At 37.9% G+C, this 17462-nt stretch overlaps 3 protein-coding genes across 3 annotated transcripts; 2 read left to right on the top strand and 1 right to left on the bottom strand.

The window, feature by feature from the left end:
* The first annotated feature begins 1479 nt into the window (after positions 1–1479).
* On the top strand, positions 1480–5777 carry b3galt6 (UDP-Gal:betaGal beta 1,3-galactosyltransferase polypeptide 6). Its single transcript, XM_042501112.1, has 2 exons — positions 1480–1770; positions 2966–5777. Exon 2 carries the CDS (start codon positions 2976–2978, stop codon positions 3993–3995), a length of 1020 nt encoding a protein of 339 aa, XP_042357046.1. The 5' UTR covers positions 1480–1770; positions 2966–2975; the 3' UTR covers positions 3996–5777.
* Positions 5778–6639: 862 nt separating this feature from the next.
* Positions 6640–9286, bottom strand: LOC121949275 (protein FAM107B-like). Its single transcript, XM_042494922.1, has 5 exons — positions 9249–9286; positions 8700–8733; positions 8358–8514; positions 6938–7082; positions 6640–6768 (listed from the first exon to the last, which is right to left on the bottom strand). The coding sequence occupies exons 1-5, from the start codon at positions 9270–9272 to the stop codon at positions 6670–6672; spliced, it is 459 nt and encodes a 152-aa protein (XP_042350856.1). The 5' UTR covers positions 9273–9286; the 3' UTR covers positions 6640–6669.
* A 2360-nt stretch (positions 9287–11646) lies between these two features.
* On the top strand, positions 11647–14835 carry tmem167b (transmembrane protein 167B). The gene is made up of 3 exons (XM_042497742.1): positions 11647–11773; positions 13385–13516; positions 13774–14835. Exons 1-3 carry the CDS (start codon positions 11764–11766, stop codon positions 13854–13856), a joined length of 225 nt encoding a protein of 74 aa, XP_042353676.1. The 5' UTR covers positions 11647–11763; the 3' UTR covers positions 13857–14835.
* The last annotated feature ends 2627 nt before the right edge of the window (positions 14836–17462 follow it).

The following is a 17462-nucleotide window of genomic DNA, read 5'->3' as shown; positions in this document are numbered from 1 at the left end:
CCATATGGAAACACTGAACATGATACTTTGAGTTACAGACTCATTAGTATGCATTTCAGCAAGGAACGGCTGAGGAAGTCCTTTCTTCCAATTTTAATTCCTCGCACTTTACACGTAGCTAGGCCAATTTTCACAGGAATTATGTATTTAGGCTGTACTTTATCCTCGGAGTGTTTTTTCTGTTAAGTTTTTTCTACTATTGTCCCTCTGCCCTCCGATTTTTATTTTTGAGAGTTTAGTCCTTTAATGGTAGTGTTTTCTAGGTGTGTGTTGTTGTTGTTTTTTTATTCTATTGTTTTTAATTTGTTGTTTTTGGCTTGTTTTTTTGTCTTGTTGTGTTATTGTTTTTACTGTGGCCTGCATGGCCCCTCAGTTTCCCTCAGGATTAATAAAGTTAATCTAATCTAATTGGATCTAATAATATAATATAATATAATATAATATAATATATATTTTGGACACACAATATGGGGCTACATAAAGTGTTATGACAGATTTGCATAGGCGTAAATTTGAGGGGAGCCGCAGAGGACATATGCCCCTCAGTATTTAGACATGTGCATCTTTCCCCCAAAACAAAAACATGAAAGTAGTAAAACACTTTCATTTTGATGTAATTCTCCTTTTTATGGTGACTTGCAACCAGGCAATGCATTATCGCCACCAACTGTTATGTCAGTGTATTTTATCCTTGTTATTCGGCTAGTATTTTCTTGTTAACTGAAGACAAGCTTCAGTTAAGCTGAAGCCCCCCGTACTTGTGTTAACACGCGTTAATGAAAGGTTAGTGAATGCACACGTAGAATCACAGTGTATGGAAATTATCCTACATTAGTAGCCTAATATTTTACTTCCTGTTAATTACATACTTTCATTTAAACTGATAAAATAACATACATAATTCATTGATTCTTCTGGCTGTTACTATACTGTACAAAACAAACATATATCAAGCAACTTGGCAGGGTTATGAACATCCTAAAAAGTCTATTTTAATCTGACGCAATTACTGAATTCCAAAAGGCTACTTCTGTGCTTTTATTTTTTAAGAAAAATACCAACACAACGTCCGGTCTTGTTCTACGCTGCAACGCTGGACATAACGCGCATGCGCCGGGCAGCAGCTGTCATGAAATTGCTCCTCCTCTTCTTTTTATGCCCCTTTATAAAATGCTTTTTTTTCTGATTAACCATGTGATATTTAACAATGGAAAACCTTTCAATGCTCCGTTATTTTTAAATACATGTAATTATGATGTCATATCAGGTCCTGGTATTTTTTTTTAAAAAAAGTTTGAATTAATCTTGGAGTAAGTCAGTTTCTGCTTGTGCATGTTTTATTTGTTTTCTCTAATACAATCATATAAAGAAAACAAAAAAAAGGTCCTTAAGGGCAAGTATTTTTGTGTAATTTGATTCTCTTTTCTTACGGGGGCTTCACTTCCGCTTCCTCTACGTCACTGCCACACTGAACTGATTTGGGTTTACACGCCAAAAGACAAAAAATGACTACATCGATACCTGTCTCAGCTCACCCAGAGAACCATTTAATCTGCTTATTTTAACCTAACTGACCGACGCCGCTAAACTTGGTATTTACCACCTCCCGTGTGCACCAATATGAGCAGTCCGTGTGTGTTAGCAGTCAGAGGAGTGAGCTCACAAAGTGCGCAGAGGGTCTTATCTCGGTAGCTAGCGTTAGCCCGACAAAGCTGCCGTCTGTGGCCCGCCGTGGCTCTTTCACTCACGGGACAGGCACTTTTCAATTAGGTAAGGTAACTTTAAAAAAAAAAAAAAACTGTTTAATTTAGTACTGCTTACAACATTGCTGCGACACATAAACACAGTGTACAGTTCAACTTCTGAGCAGGTGGTGCTGCAAAGTCGTGGGTTTGCAGCTGAAGTGCTAACTCGCTCCATCGCTGCCGTTATTTAAGGAAAGATCTATGATTCAAATGCAAAAAATTGCAACCTCACTTTCAAAATTTGAAACAAAGGACTTGAAGGTGCCATAACTAATTTAATGGCATTTCTTACTGTGAAGAGACTGACATTAGATAGCACACTAGACATCCTTTCTGGTGCTCATAACTGTTTGTTTACTTCTGTGATGTCTGGACGTTTACTACTATGATGTCTGTACAGCTGCAAAACGTGCTGTAGCAAACGTTTGGTGCTGTGTGATTAGTAATAGCACCTTGATTCAGGCATTTTTGACGTTTTAACTGTATACTTGTGCTGAGCATTTAAAAAAAACAATTTTATTTTAGCTTGTTTTTTTTAGGACTGTGTGTTTTTGGAGTTGTTTTACTGGCAGAGAGGATGTTTTAGTGTGTATTGTTGGTATTTATTTTTATATTTTGCAAATGAGATCATGCCCTGTCATGTAAACGTATAGCGAACCGACAATAACAGCTGAACTGAGTTGAATCTAAACATAAGCTGTAAGATGAGAAACACACAAAATGCAGATTTGTCAGTTGCAAGTTAAACTCTCTGCTCATTCCTTGTATGATTTATGCTTAAATCCCCAAATGCTGATCCATAACATTAGATACTCGGGCTGGGGTCTGCACAAAACATAGAAGATGACAACAAATTTGACACTTACAGACAAAACAATCAATTGATATTGATTTTTTTTTTTTTTAAAGTGTAACTGACAATCGATTGATCTCAAATGTAAAATGCAGTAACATTATACATACTCTAATTAAATTATTTTGAAAACATTGATATACACAAAATTCATGAGGACTCAATGTACAGTACATAAAGTGAAATCCTAACAAAATATTCCTGCACGTGCTTTACGCGCCGTTCAGTTACAAGGATATCAGCCACCTGGACGTTCTCTAATAATGCTTGCAGAAAGTATGGCTGCACACTAATATGGATGTTTTGATGATTAATCTAATATCTGAATTAAAGCAATGCTGACAATCTTTTGTGTTTTTCACCCCAGACTCAGCACCATGAATCTCTTGCGCCTCGTGTGCCGCCACAAGACAGCCCTGGTCATTGGCACTGTGTGCAGCTTTGCTGTCGTTCTCGTATTCTTGGCCAAATGTACCTCAGAAACCCTAAAACAGGGCCACCAAGATCCTCCAGGCCTCGTCCCTCATGCCAATGGTTTGCAGTCCAATCCAGAGCAGCATAACCCCCCATCCACATCCAAAGACATGTCAGCATTCCTCGTTGTCCTCATCACTACCGGACCCAAGTACACAGAGCGTAGGAGTATCATCCGCAGCACCTGGCTGGCCAAGCGGGACTCTGATGTTCTGGCTATGTTTGTGGTGGGAACTCAGGGGCTTTCCAGCGAGGACCTTCAGAACCTCAACACAGAGCAAGGGCGGCACAAAGACTTGCTCCTATTGCCTGATTTGCGAGATTCTTACGAGAACTTAACGCTAAAGCTGCTGCACATGTACTCCTGGTTGGACCAGAATGTGGAGTTCAAGTTTGTCCTTAAAGCTGATGATGATACATTTGCTCGCTTGGACCTCCTAAAGGAGGAGCTGAAGGGGAAAGAGCCCAGCCGGTTATACTGGGGCTTCTTCTCTGGGAGAGGGAGAGTGAAAACTGCTGGGAAGTGGCGGGAAAGCTCTTGGGAGCTTTGTGACTACTACCTGCCCTACGCGCTGGGCGGGGGCTACATCCTCTCAGCTGACCTGGTGCATTATGTGCATCTTAATGCAGGTTACTTCAAGACATGGCAGAGTGAGGACGTGTCACTGGGCGCCTGGCTGGCACCAGTGGATGTTCGGCGGACACATGACCCACGCTTTGACACAGAGTACAAATCGCGTGGTTGCAACAACAAATACTTGGTGACGCATAAGCAGAGCTTGGAGGACATGTTGGAAAAACACCAGACTCTGCAGCGTGATGGCAGACTCTGCAAGGAGGAGGTCAAGCTGCGACTCTCCTATGTGTATGACTGGAGTGTGCCACCCTCACAGTGTTGCCAAAGAAAGGATGGCATTCCTTAATTGTTGTCTTTTTCACATGGCACCGAAGTTGGCTTCTGATTCATATCTTTCTGGTTTGGAAAAGTTAAGGGATACTTCTCCGGTCGTACACTATTTAAAGTTATGTAACAGGTCCCAGACATCATAGGAAGTGCCTCAGAGTTGATAGAAATCCCATTTCAGATTTGGAGAACCCTTTTTCTATTTGTGAGAACAAAAAAAGGGGCAATTTCATTGCTTTTTAGTCATGAAGGAGCAGGTCTAGCTGTTTCTTTTCTGTTTTCACAAGTTTGAAATTGGGTTTTCAACAATCATTAGAGTTTTTGTGTTCATTTAAAACACACTTGACAAATAAAGGTTTAGTGGTTTTTGAACTGGACCTAGTCTGGATGGAGGAAAAGCACTGCCATTCTGTCAGTTTGATGAGTCTTCCTTGTTTTTACAATTAAAATGATAGTTTCACAATTCTGAAAAGGGGCATTAAACAACCTTCAAAATTAAGTGCAATCAGTTTTTTCTTTTTTCTGGACCTGGTTTAATGTGATCTGGATGGAAAACAAGGAATAATAATACACAGTTTTTCCTGAATAGAATGAGGTTTTAAACAGCATTAAAGTTTTTCCTATGATATCTGCTACAGGTTTCTCAGTTTTAAGTGGCGTATTAATGGGGAATTGGCTGAAAAACAATAGCCCTTAACTCTCAAACAGGAAGCCGATTTCAGCCTCGTGCCCTTTTCAGCCAGTGAACTCCTTTGGTCTTGTTATTTGGACCTGTCAGTGCTCTCCTCACCGCCAGTTTACCACGTTGGTGGCCTGTTTCTCTCCTCTGTCTCTGCTTCTTCTGCTGCACCTCTTGCTAAATATTTTCCAACACTATGAGAAATGTTTCACGGTTATTTCAGTGTAATAGATTGTGCTGTACAGGGAGACGCAGACGGGAGAATCTTACCCTGCCATTATGTCTACTTTTTTTGTGAACGCAGTTTTTATTTGTATTTTATTTATTGTTAACTTATTCTGCAGCAAACACAAATCACTGATAAGTTTGGACAGAAGCACAGTGGCTGTGGTTGCTGCTTGTGAGTGGAATTTGTATTTATAAACGTGTTTGGGAGAAAACATGTATAATTCACGGAATTGATGTTCACTTTTACATGTAAAACTTTTGTTTACGGTCAACGGTACAACAAGGTTTCATGCGTTTGGAGTTGCAAAGAATGTGTACGAGAAAATGGTTGAATGTGTTTTATTCAGCAGGCCTTCTTTTTTCTCACACTGCAGCCAACGTCTGGATTTTTACATTTCCGAGGCAACAGTCAGTCACACTTTAAAGTTTAGGTCAATACATTTACTATGCGGCGATATCAAAATATTTGTGAATGTTTGTTCGCAGCGCACCACTGATTCAGACTGAGAAACTTGATATAAATACAAGCTGGCACTTGGTCACTTTTTAAAATATGAAATGTAGTTTTAAAGTCCATAAATCATGATTCAGTGATTTTTTTTTTTTTAATGTTGAGCTCTCCAACCTGAACTTACCCTGTAATGTCCCGAAAATTGTGAAATGTGATTTAATCGTTGATTAAAGGGTATGATATGTTGGAGCACCAACATCTGAGGAATGCTGCAAAAAGAGCCACGCCCGAGCTCGTTTCCATGACAGCTGTTACGTATTTTGTTAACAGTTTTCTCACTGTTGTCACAAGCAGATTCTGATTCAGTGCAACCTCCGTTTCAGTGTTTGTTTTCACGTACACGGTCAGCCTCCCTGGATGTTTTATTAAAAATTTAAAATGTATTCTCGTCACTTCTGTTTTTTTCCCATATTTCCTGAAAGATGTTTATTAAGCCCATGAGAGAGAATCTGAGTATCTCAAGTTTTTTGTTGTAACAAGCAAATCTAATTCATTTATTCTGCGTAGGGGGAGAAATGTGCTTCAATTTTAATAAAATGAGGCATCTGGCCAGTAAGGTTGTGATGGCCAGGGCTCGCGACATTGTAACAGAGAGGCCAGCATCAGGTGGAGTGCCAAAAATGACAGATTAAGGTCAATGCTTTCTTATATATTAAGGATTTGAAGGGATATTTCATAGTCCAATGCATACATGTTGCAAAATTCTTTACAAAAGACAAAATGTTTAAAAAGTCTAATGCAGAAGTGGTATTTGCCTTGTTTTTCTTAATTACCGAGATAAACATGCAGATATTTTTCCATGAAGTCCATAAGTCACCAATTCAGGAAAAAAAGCAAATATTTTCCTGTGAAAACTCTTCTTTGAATTCCACAATGATAAACTTGTTAACTCAAAAAAAGAGATTTGTTGTTGTTTTTTTTTTTACATTAGTGAATTTATTACACTTCTTCAGATTTTGGAAGAATGCTTATTTGAAAATACTACCAAATACATTAACTTTCTAGCCATTATATTAAGAAATCATTTTAGTGTAAAAGCAGATTCAGATTTAAGAGAAAATGCTCTTCAAAGGTGGATTTTGATATTCAAGTTCACAAGACCTGTTAAGCTCAAACATCAGTCTCAAGATAATAACAATGAATTTTGATTATTCCAATCTGAAATGTCTGCAGTTGTGGGTCAAGGATCTTTTTCACTGACAGTAATGGAAACTTGTCTGGACTCCACATTATCGACTTTTTATTTGTGTCCATTTGCTCTGGTTGTACTCCTTACTAGGAAAAATTTTGGACGTGTTTCAGGGTTCTTCTCACATGAACAAACTCTGGTACATTCTGCAGACTCTCGATCCTCTTCGTCTGCTCGAGCTCGTACTGCAAGACAGGAAACATCTGTGTTTTGACATCCTCCTTAATGAGACTGTGTATTGGCTAATATCTGCAGGCTTGCTCACACATGACCAAACACTAAATAGAATACTGCAAATGCTGTTTTACCTCAGCAGTATGGTTTTACATCTTTGCTCTTAACTGACATACTCACAATTTTTGTTCTCTGCTGCCTCGTCCGTAGCTTCACCTCCAGGTCGGACAGAGGACAGAGGGCCAGCTCCCTCTGCTTGTGCTGCTCTCTCTGTTTGTGTTCCAACACGTGCTGCAGCTCAGGCTTTTTTCTGGGCAGTAGACCTCTGAGGACACATGAAAAAAAAGAAAACAAGATTGATTACTGTATGAAGATATCCAATACAAAAAATACCATACAACCGCAGAGTGCTATTTATCCATCAATTCAGTTAGTTTATAGTACAAATACACACAGTAGATGGGTGTGCACTTCACATTAAAGCTTAAAATCAAAAATTAATATCTTTCCTCTTACCCGTAGTGCTATTTATCAATTTAGATTGTTTTGGTGTGATTTGGAGATATTATAATAATTATTTTAATTCTAATTATAAATAATGGACTCTATTTGTTCAGCACTTTTCATATAAGAAATGCAGCCCAATGTGCTTTACAACAAAGAAATTACATGCACCAAGTGCTTCACATGAAAAGGCATATAGACATAATAAAACCTGCATGTAAAAATAAGATAAGGATAGAATACATTGAATAGATGAATAGAACCCATTTGATAACATTTAAGCAATAACATAATATAAAAAGTAAGATAAAAAATAAGGATAAAAAATAGAACGCACAGAATGCATAACATAAGATGGAAAATAAACCCATTGAGATAATATTAATAAAAATAAATCTAAAAATAGAGTGTGTATAAAATGCATAAATTAAAGAATATACAACATTTTAATGAGGTGCAGCAGTGCGTAAGTGATATCAGCCGTAGAGATGGCTGCCTTCTCTCCAATATAATGGAACTAGATGGCGCTCAACTTGTGGTGCTCAAAGCACCAAAGCAATACTTTTTTCTTTTTTTTTTTTTAAACCACAACAGCAATGTCTCTTTCAAATAATCCTGACCCGGTTACTCAAGATAATCCGCAGACCTTGTTGTGAGTGGTGACTACTGCAGACAAAATTCTGTTGATTTCTGTAGAGTGATATGCATTAATTTCACTTTCTCTGACAGACAAGAGTGAAAGCGGTGGCCCCCTGAGGAGAGATAAGCAGTGATCTCAGTCAAAGGTGTTGTACCTTTGACATGATCAGTGTTAAACCACCACCAAACATGTTGCTTATCCCCGACCACAGCGCCGGCCAGCTGGACAGAGGAAGCCTAAGAGGATTCTCTGACTGAGGCAGCAGACTCACAAAATGCTGATCTACTAAACTACTTCTCCTTTCTGAGAGAATCCAAAGCCTGCCTTTACTGCACATAAAATGTCACATGGAAAAATTAATCCTTCCCATTTCCATCGATTCAGTATATAAAGCTCTCTGATAAATACTAATAACCTAGTCACAGACAGCAGGTTCAGAGCTTGGTGATTTCTCACCTTCTGTGGCAGAATAGCAGCTCTTGGTGAAGGGCTCTGTGTTGGTGAGAAGCCAGGACGGGATTTGGCAGTTTCTCGGGTTGGATGAGGTCACTAGTCTCCTCTTGTGGACTCTCCATCACCTGGCATGGCGGGACCATCCAGCAGTGATGTCTCTCTGACACACATGAATACAAGCCAGCACACAGTCATTATATCAAGGACACTACTGTACACTGTTATATGTGTTATCATAGTTCTAACTTCTAAAGTGATGGGCTACAATCTGAAGATATTGTCATTTGTTTCATTAGATTTACAAAACCGGAGCTTAAACTTGGCAATTGTTTGATTTTGACTCACCTTTTCTATTGCGAAGACCCATTTTTTGTGATACCTGAGTGAAGAACAGCAGGTAAATGAGTACAGTATGTTTGCAAAATGCTCTCTTAAAGCTGAAATGATGCAAAGATTTATTTTATACATATATATTATATATATATATATATGTAATTATTTATTATTATATATATAACTTTAGTGCTCAAAACATGCAAACGCCAAACATTCTGCCACTCATTAATATTTTGTAGCCATCAAACTCACTTCTTTGTTCAGCCACACAAAAAAGAAAAGCAATCATTGCTGTCTTCAAAATGACAGCAAAATCAAGTATTTCAGTTGCTACAGGGAGTTGTGCATCACTTTAAAAGATATACCCAATTATCAATATTTTCAAAACAAAAAGCTTAGTTGCTGAAGTCCTGATGTTCTTCGATTCTTTGGAAACGTAAACCCAAAACAACCACTTCCCAAAACAAATATGATTAAACAAATAGTTTTCTTTCTCAGCTTATGATGAAAACAAATACTATGTTATTATCACAGAAGTAATCTTAAAACCAGTCTTACCTGTGTGCTGTGGTAGAGACGCATTGCTAAAAAGAGAGATGTTCTGAAGCAAAAGCCAGAGGGAGAAGGAGCAGAAGACTAAGTGTTGTTCTCGGGCTGCACAGCGAGCTGCAGTGAGGCTGACCTGAACAGGTGTGCTTCACTGTCCTGTGATCAAATCTCATTAACTGTCTTACGACCCTTTGTTCCAGCCCTGTTCCCTTCGGGAGAGAAACTTCTGTTGTCTCTGAGTCAATAACAACATATGGAGGGATTAGGATAATGAATGTAATGATTAGCATGATGTAATCTATTGATGAGGGTAACCTAATGTAATGATTAGGATAATGCATCATGATATACTAACATAACAAACATGGCTTTTGTATTTCAGGGTTTCACTACTGGTCAGATGTCTTCATGTTATACTCTAGAAAAACAACACACTGAAATGGTCCATGAGGAGGTTCTCACAGCCAAGACATGAAATCAGGTCAGAGTAGCAACAGCTGGACACAAAGTGCTAGTGAAAAAGAAACACTTTCATTTTTAGCTTTGCAAAAACATATTAAATAGAGATGTAAGGATTAATTATAAACAAAGAGAATATGGTGGTGGTATAAGTATGTTCCAAATAGTGGCAGGGGTGTAAAATATGTATTGAACAAGTGAAAATTGAATGCGTGTCTCAAATATAGTAGAGATATTGATGTACAATGTAAAGAATGTATAGGTTTAGGCATGTGCATATGTGTTACATTTGCATTACACAACTTACTGCAATAAACTGTGTGCAGGTGCATTTGTACATGCAGGCAACATTTTGTTATATTAATAGTTGCTATAGTGGTGTATAGTTGGGGTTTTTCCAGCCTGACTATGATGCCAGTGTGAGTCTATACTGTGGGTTTGAAGCAATGGTGGTGGAAAGCAGTATTATGCACAATATAACAGATAAACTGTTGGATATTTATTTAAACATGCTTTATATTGTACAGGCTGATTTATGGGTTAGTCTGGAGCAACGTGTCAAGTAACAAAATGTGATTTAAATGGTTTTTGTATGCAGTGCAGGTACCCTCATTCAGAACCCTCTTGAGTGGCTGAGACTGAGGTTATTTGCACAGAAAGCACTCTGGAACAGCTGATGGCGTTCAGCACAAATTGCTCGATGATGGACCTCGGGGAATGAGGTGGAGGTGTCTGTACAGTGGTGTCAGCTCATTGCAGCGGGGGTGTAAGCTCAGTTTAATCCTCATCCCTCCCCTCTGTACAGTACAAGGTGTGTCCAGGTTCAGAGCTGCAGCAGAGCCAGCGTTTTTCACCACTTTGTTAATCTTGCCCATGTCCTCTTTGGGTGCTTCCTCCATGTTTGGCAGAGTTCAGTGTGCTGACCACATCCAGTAAGTAAAAGAGGCAGATGACCTGAGTGCCCCAAAAGTTGTTTTTCTGCTCTCTCATATGCAGAATGTCTTTATTATCAGTCCTTACCACTTTTTGGCAGTTTCAGAATTATGTAAAAAAAAAAATCTGCTCTTCATTTTGTTAATTAATGAGATAACCATTTTTTTTTTAATTCTCACTTTTCAAGAAAAAAAACAATAACATATATTTTCCCAAGATAATACATCTCATAATTCTGAGATAAAAATGTTCTTAATTTAGAAAAAAAAAAAACAGTTTCTGTTTTTGGTTTAAAAACAAAAAAACAAACTGTCTGATCATACATGGACCATCTTGGTTGTGTTCTATGCAATTGTGACATCTTTTGAATCTCTGCTTAAAACCCATTTTTATGGAATTGCTTTTATGTGATGTTGTCTTTTTATTTATTTTACCTGTTTTGTTTATGTTATATTTCTTTTATTTCCTTTTACTTGTAGTTTTATTGCTTTTGTTGTTTTTGGTCTATTTATATTATTTTATATTGACATTTTGCATCTTGCATTATTTGACCTTTTGTTTTAATTTCATCCTAACTCTACCCTAGTTTCATCTTGGTTGTGCTCAGTATGCCTGTTGGCCTTCTGTCGTATTGCCCTCTATGTATCTCATTTCTGCTTTTGCTTTGTTTGTCAAAGCACTTTGTAAACATTGTTTTTAAAGGTGCTATATAAATAAAGTTGTTACTATTATTATTATTATTATAATTACTATAAAAGTTATCAACAAAAGCAGGAACTGTACACCAAGAGGAAGGTTGTCCTGAGTTTCCATCTTAACTCAAATTCATAGGAAGAGTGCATATGATGAAAGTATCACAGCTTGATATTTAAAATGTATTTTTATTATTGATCAGACTGTTGTTCAGAAAGCTGTTACTCGTAAACTCCAGTAGGTGGCAGTAAATGCTCGACGAATGACAACAAACATAAAACGTAAAAGAAGAGTGTAAAGCCAGTGAAACCGGAAATGTCAACCGAGTGACTGCGAGGCGAAGTAGACAGCATTATATCTCCACTTTTTAGGACATGATGGATTGCTAATTGAAAGGAAGAAACCTTCGTAATACATCGTCAGAGAGCAAACTGCGAATATGACAAATGGTAGGTTAACTGTTTGATGCAACTAGTGTCGACACGGGACAAGTAAGTTCGGCTAGCTACTACGGAAGGCTAACGTGGAAGCTAGCTTAGCTGTAGACGTGGCCCTGGGCTGCACTGTTATTAGTCTGTTAGCACCAAAACAAATTCGTCTTTGCAAATTTTAACACATCACTTGTTTGTTTCAGTAAAAGAAAATATGGCACGGTTTTGTCATTTATTAATGAAACGCCAACACCGTATTTTTGTCAGGCTACAAAATAGCTCGCTGACTAGCTCTGGCCAACGTTAGGGTATCGGTGGCTAATATTAAAAATCCAGTCAGGTAGATGACAACAGTAATAAGTGAATAAATACAGAAAGAAAGCCTGTTAGCATGCAAACTAACTGGCGTCAGTCCTTAAAAATGTAAACTGTTTGTTTTTTGTTATCGTCCACTGCTGATGTGGGTACACGAGATTTGTTACATTGCGACAACTGCATGCAACTCTGCACTTAAAGTCAACAACGAAGCTTGTGCAAACTGGGAAAAGGGAAAATCTTTAGCAAGGCAGCGTGTATACTTATTTTGCTGTTTAAGTAGTGGAGACATTATTCCTAAAGCAGCAGAAACATAAACACCTGTCCCTCAAAGCTGGAAACTCAAGCCGTCTTTTAAGTGATACATTGCTTGTTTGGGATAATATACACAATATAAAGATGTTCTCATATCCTTGTAATATCACTATAAATGTTTTTTTTAGAAGCTGGTCCATTCTTTACTATTAATGGAGGTGTAATATTTGTTTCTACGCGTCATCCTCTCTCCAGTTAAGGAATCTATAAAAGTACAGTGGTAATAGTTATGGTTTCCTTGTCGATAGTCTCTTTGCTATTCTTCTTACAAACAGGCTTTTAAAAAATTCACAGTTTAAAACTGACCTGTGAAATGCTACAGAAATAATAAGTCTTTCTAAGGTGGATTATCACACAACTGGCTTTAGTAGGAGTTGGAAGGTAGGATTGATACAGCATAGTATTGAGATATTTTTGTGTGTCAGTATTGTATCGATATCAGCATGCCTGGTTTTGTTTTTTTTATTGCATAAATTATACATACAAATTAAACCTTTAATAGCCTATTAGAGTAATTAAATTGATTGCTTTTTCAGGTGCATGTTGTTGCATTTGAACGACTGCAATTAGATGAACAAACTGAAAACTTTACCTTGTTAGATAAAGCAGATGTTAGAAAAGTCTGTTTTTGGTGACATAATTTGCAGTTCAAAGTATGTCTTATATCGTAAAATGTCTTTATGTTATCCTAATATATGGCATATTGCAAAACATTTTAAATCACAATAATATTGTTTTGTGACTTACTATCACATTGTGGGGCCTCTGGGTATACCCACCCCTAGTAAGGGTACATTTAGATTTTGTAAGTGAACGTATGCAAGTAAAATTTTGTGTTTAGTCATATCACAGAGTATTCTCTTTCTGTGATTGTCTCTTTTAATTTTGGTAACAGGTTTTGTTTTGCACATTATAAAAAAGATGAATGAAGATAATGAATGCATTCAGTGCTGGCAGGTGAGGCAGTCTGTGTGATATTATCTTCCATCTCTTCCACAGTGTACTCTTTCGATGGCATCCTGGTGTTCGGGCTGCTGTTCATCTGCACTTGCGCGTACCTCAAAAAGGTACCGCGCCTCAACAGCTGGCTGCTGTCAGAGAAGAAAGGAGTGTGGGGCGTTTTCTACAAAGGTAAAGTGAATGAATAGACATCTGTGAAAGTCTCTTACACTTGTGTTAACCACAGACCTTATTTTAAACTTCTAACCAAAAACCCATTCAAAAAACTCATTGACTTTGAGACAAGGGAGCTAGAGTTGCTGAAACGTTCGTTCATTTTCAGGTTTTAGGACTCATTACTATTACAAAATATTCTCCTTGTTTTGTTTCATTGTAGTTGGACTGTAATTTTCTTCACTTATCCTCTTTACCTCAATCTCTCCTCTCAGCGGCAGTAATTGGGTCGCGACTTCACATTGCTGTGGCAATTTCCTGTTTGGCAATGGCTTTCTACATTGTCTTCTTGAAATGATAAAGTCAGACTGGACTGGAAAGGACACTGGACGGGTGCAGGATGGGGATGGACTCATCTCTGTGGTCATTCCTTGTTGGGGGACACCTCTTGGATTACATGACCGATGAAACCCCATTGGCCCCGTGGACCCATGTGAGAGACTGGCCAGTGCTTCCCCCCTCTGGTGACTGGGTACATAACTCCTCCTTTAATAATGTGTGTGCACTACAAACATGAAGGGCATCCGAATTCCACAGTTATTACAGCGGAGAGAGCTGGTGGAGTCACATGGTATCATTCTCTAGTAGGGAAACACTGTTGGTTGTCTCCATCCACACCCTATAAATATTTATATTGAAGGATGCCGAAGATTGAAGGGCAGTGTGTGCATCATACCTTATACCTGTATACAAACTAAAATTAGCCTAGCTGTATATATTTGGAAAAATATATGACCAGTAGAGATTTGCCAGAGGTTCTGTGTGATCAACCCCAAAAATGATCAGTTCTGCTTGCTCCCGGTTATTTTTTTCTGTATCACCTCTTGTGTCAAGGGTGGAGGGGAAGATAAACAAAGCTAATATATAAAGATGTTCTTGTGTACACTATATTTTACTTACTTTTTACCTTCAGTGCTGTTTGGCATCTCCTAAGCTTTGTTTTAGGTTTAAAATACACATTTTGCACAGGTGTATGTTGTATTTACTTTGACATCTAATAGATAACCCATTTTAATGTTACAATTGAACTGTAAGTCATGTAGAGGTAATAACTTTTCAAGAGGCATATCTCAACACATTGTGAAAATTGGATAGCTGTATCAGACTTGCCTGAAAATTGAAATGCAATGCCAAATAGGGATGGTGCTTCTCATGCCATCTTAATTACATGCTGTTGTTCTGAGTTTAATTCTGCCACCTTATTTTATATTTTTAAAAGAAGTGATTGTTTTGGGAGGGGATGCAATGCAATTTTGAGTAAAACATTAATCAGACAATATCTGTGTTTGTTGTCTTTGAAGAAAAACATTCCGTGCCTACTGCAGTATATTCACTGCAGTCCCTTTGGAAGTTTTTTTGTGTTTTATTGATTTGATTGAAATCACAGTGGGTGTAATTACACTTTTTTGCACTAATCAATAGAACACAAAAAGGGGAAAATATCCTGAAATAATTATATGTATACGTTTCACCTTGAGGTTAATATTCACTTGAGGCAGCTTTGACTGCAGTTAAGCCTTAAGCTTATCATTTGTGGATAGAGCCACGTCATATTTGTATTTGTGGTCATTGTAATTTAGACCCATTCTTTTTTTGCTTCTTGCAAAACTGCTCAAGACCTTTTAAGACACATTAGAAATACATAGCAATCCCTACAGCATAAGGCTTCCCCCCCACACATCATGGTTTGGCAATATACATTTCTGCTGATGTGCAGTGTTGACTGACACAGAGCACAGCATGTACCCCAGTGGACAAAAATATTTTGGTCCTGTGGTGCCCAGTAGCTCAGTTGGTAGAGCAGGCACCCCGTGTGCAGAAGCTGTGTCCTCACTGCAGCCGATGTCGCCTCAATTCTGGCCTTGGCTGTTTACTGTTTTTCTCTCTTCCCTCTTTCATGCCTAGCCTGTTTTATCAATTAAAGGCTAAAAATACCCCAAAAATAATCCAATAATAAACCTAGGCCTATATATATGTGTGTGTGTGTATATATATATGTGTGCGTGTGTGTCATAAGGCCATAAAACTTTCTTCCACTTTTTGTTCATTTGCATTTCACAGACTTTTTAACCAAACAGGCCACGTGTCCATCCAAGTTTTTTTCTAACAAACGGCAACTAGGGAAATGTGCCGCCAACCGTAACTGTATGCAGTGCTCCCATCTCACCCAATGAACCCTGCACCACCTGTACATTTACCAGAAGCCTCTTGGTTGCTTCTTCCACTTGTGCCCTTGTCACATATGATTTCTTTCTGAGGGTGACATTCTCCCAGCAGATTTATAATTGTCATATCTGCATTGTTTATGAATTGTCTTACTCTGCTCTATACTTAACTGCATCCATCTCGTGACTGGTGCTTTTCGGTGTCATTGTTTAGGAAAGACCTTTTTCACAGCAGATATTTGGACTTTTCAAAGCAGAAGAAGCACAAGTGTTTTTAATAACATTGCCAATGGTTCCTTACCATTTACTTTGACATCTAACACACAGGCAGCCCAACACACAAGCAAACTAAGCAGTTGCGCTTGGTCCCCATGGCCAGCAGAGGGCCCCCAAGATTGCTTGAAAATGTCCAACAAGCTTAGCTGGGCGGCTTAATGCTCACCACACAAGTTCAGTAGGTTTTGGAAATTATGCAAGGGCTACGCCTGCTGCTCGTTTCAAACGGGGATGCCAGTGTTTACAACCTTAATGAAAGGATGAAACACAACTATCAGTCTAGTCACAAAAAGAGGGGGAAAAGAGAAAAAAAAGAGTTTACCTTATGGAACAAGAATCAGATGAACTTCTGTAAACTATTCTCTCATTTCCAAGTTTAATGTCAGTAGAAAACAGTAATGTTGTGTGTGCTTAAACAAGTATTTACAGTATACATGTTAATTCCATGCCACGTGAAGAGGTAACATTTGATAAAGAGGGGAGCTCCCCCCAAACCAAGTCTGCCGAGGGCCCTCCAAAGTCCAGGGTCCCTGCAGTAAGTACAATACCAGGACCCTTAAACTGAAGCAGGTAAAATGGAATTCAGCCATCATTTATTCATTATTTGCACTTTTGCTTATGACATTTCAAAGTTTAGTCAGTGAAAAAAATGTTTCATGGTCTATTGACCTTATGATGTAGTTTTACAAAGTGACTAATCAGCTGTTGGATATCTTCTAGTTATCACAGGTGATTTCCATTAAACTAATTATGCAGCTAATAAAAATAAATGTTGGTACTTTGACACATTTGGGTGTGTCACTATAAATGTGTGAAGGTAGGTATGGTGTCAAGTTTTATACTTGGTGTATTGTTTTTATTGTTTTATAAGTTTTATATAGTTATTTTGTTATTCAAGAGTCTTATTTGTTAAACGTTACACAAAATCTAAATTGCTTCATTGTGATTTAGTTGTAAAATATGAAGTCCAATTTGTATGCAATGTTCATTTATTTGTATATTTATCATTTTTGTGTCTTAACCCTTTGAATTCTGAGGCTTTGCTTGATTTCTTTCAAAAACAAAGAAGGCAGTGAGCAATGAAAGAAGTAATGCCCCCCAAATTAGCAAGAAATAATTAAAAAGCACAAGAAAATTACCTAGAGTTCTGCTTTTTTTCTCTTTTCCCTAAACATGTCCCCTAGCTTTTTAAAAAATAAATTTCTAAATCTACAAATTTCTTGCAATTTGCAGAACATTTCTTACCACGTTGCACATTGCCTTTTTTTCCCCATGTTTTTGAAAGAAACCAAAAACAAAAAGTGATGTCCTCCAAGTTTTAAAGGGTTAAAACGGCATTTTTCAGTCATGACCTCATTAGTCTTCGTTTAGATGTCTTCCTCTTAACACAATTGTTTTTTATTACTTCATTATGTCTGAGGTTCATTTTAACGGGTAAAACGTGTTCAGAGTTCACTGTCATG

Source organism: Plectropomus leopardus, chromosome 2 (genome assembly GCF_008729295.1).
Source record: "Plectropomus leopardus isolate mb chromosome 2, YSFRI_Pleo_2.0, whole genome shotgun sequence".
Classification (NCBI taxonomy): Eukaryota; Metazoa; Chordata; class Actinopteri; order Perciformes; family Serranidae; genus Plectropomus; species Plectropomus leopardus.
The sequence above is the reverse complement of the archived record's forward strand: the minus strand, read 5'-3'. Positions and strand labels throughout refer to the sequence as shown.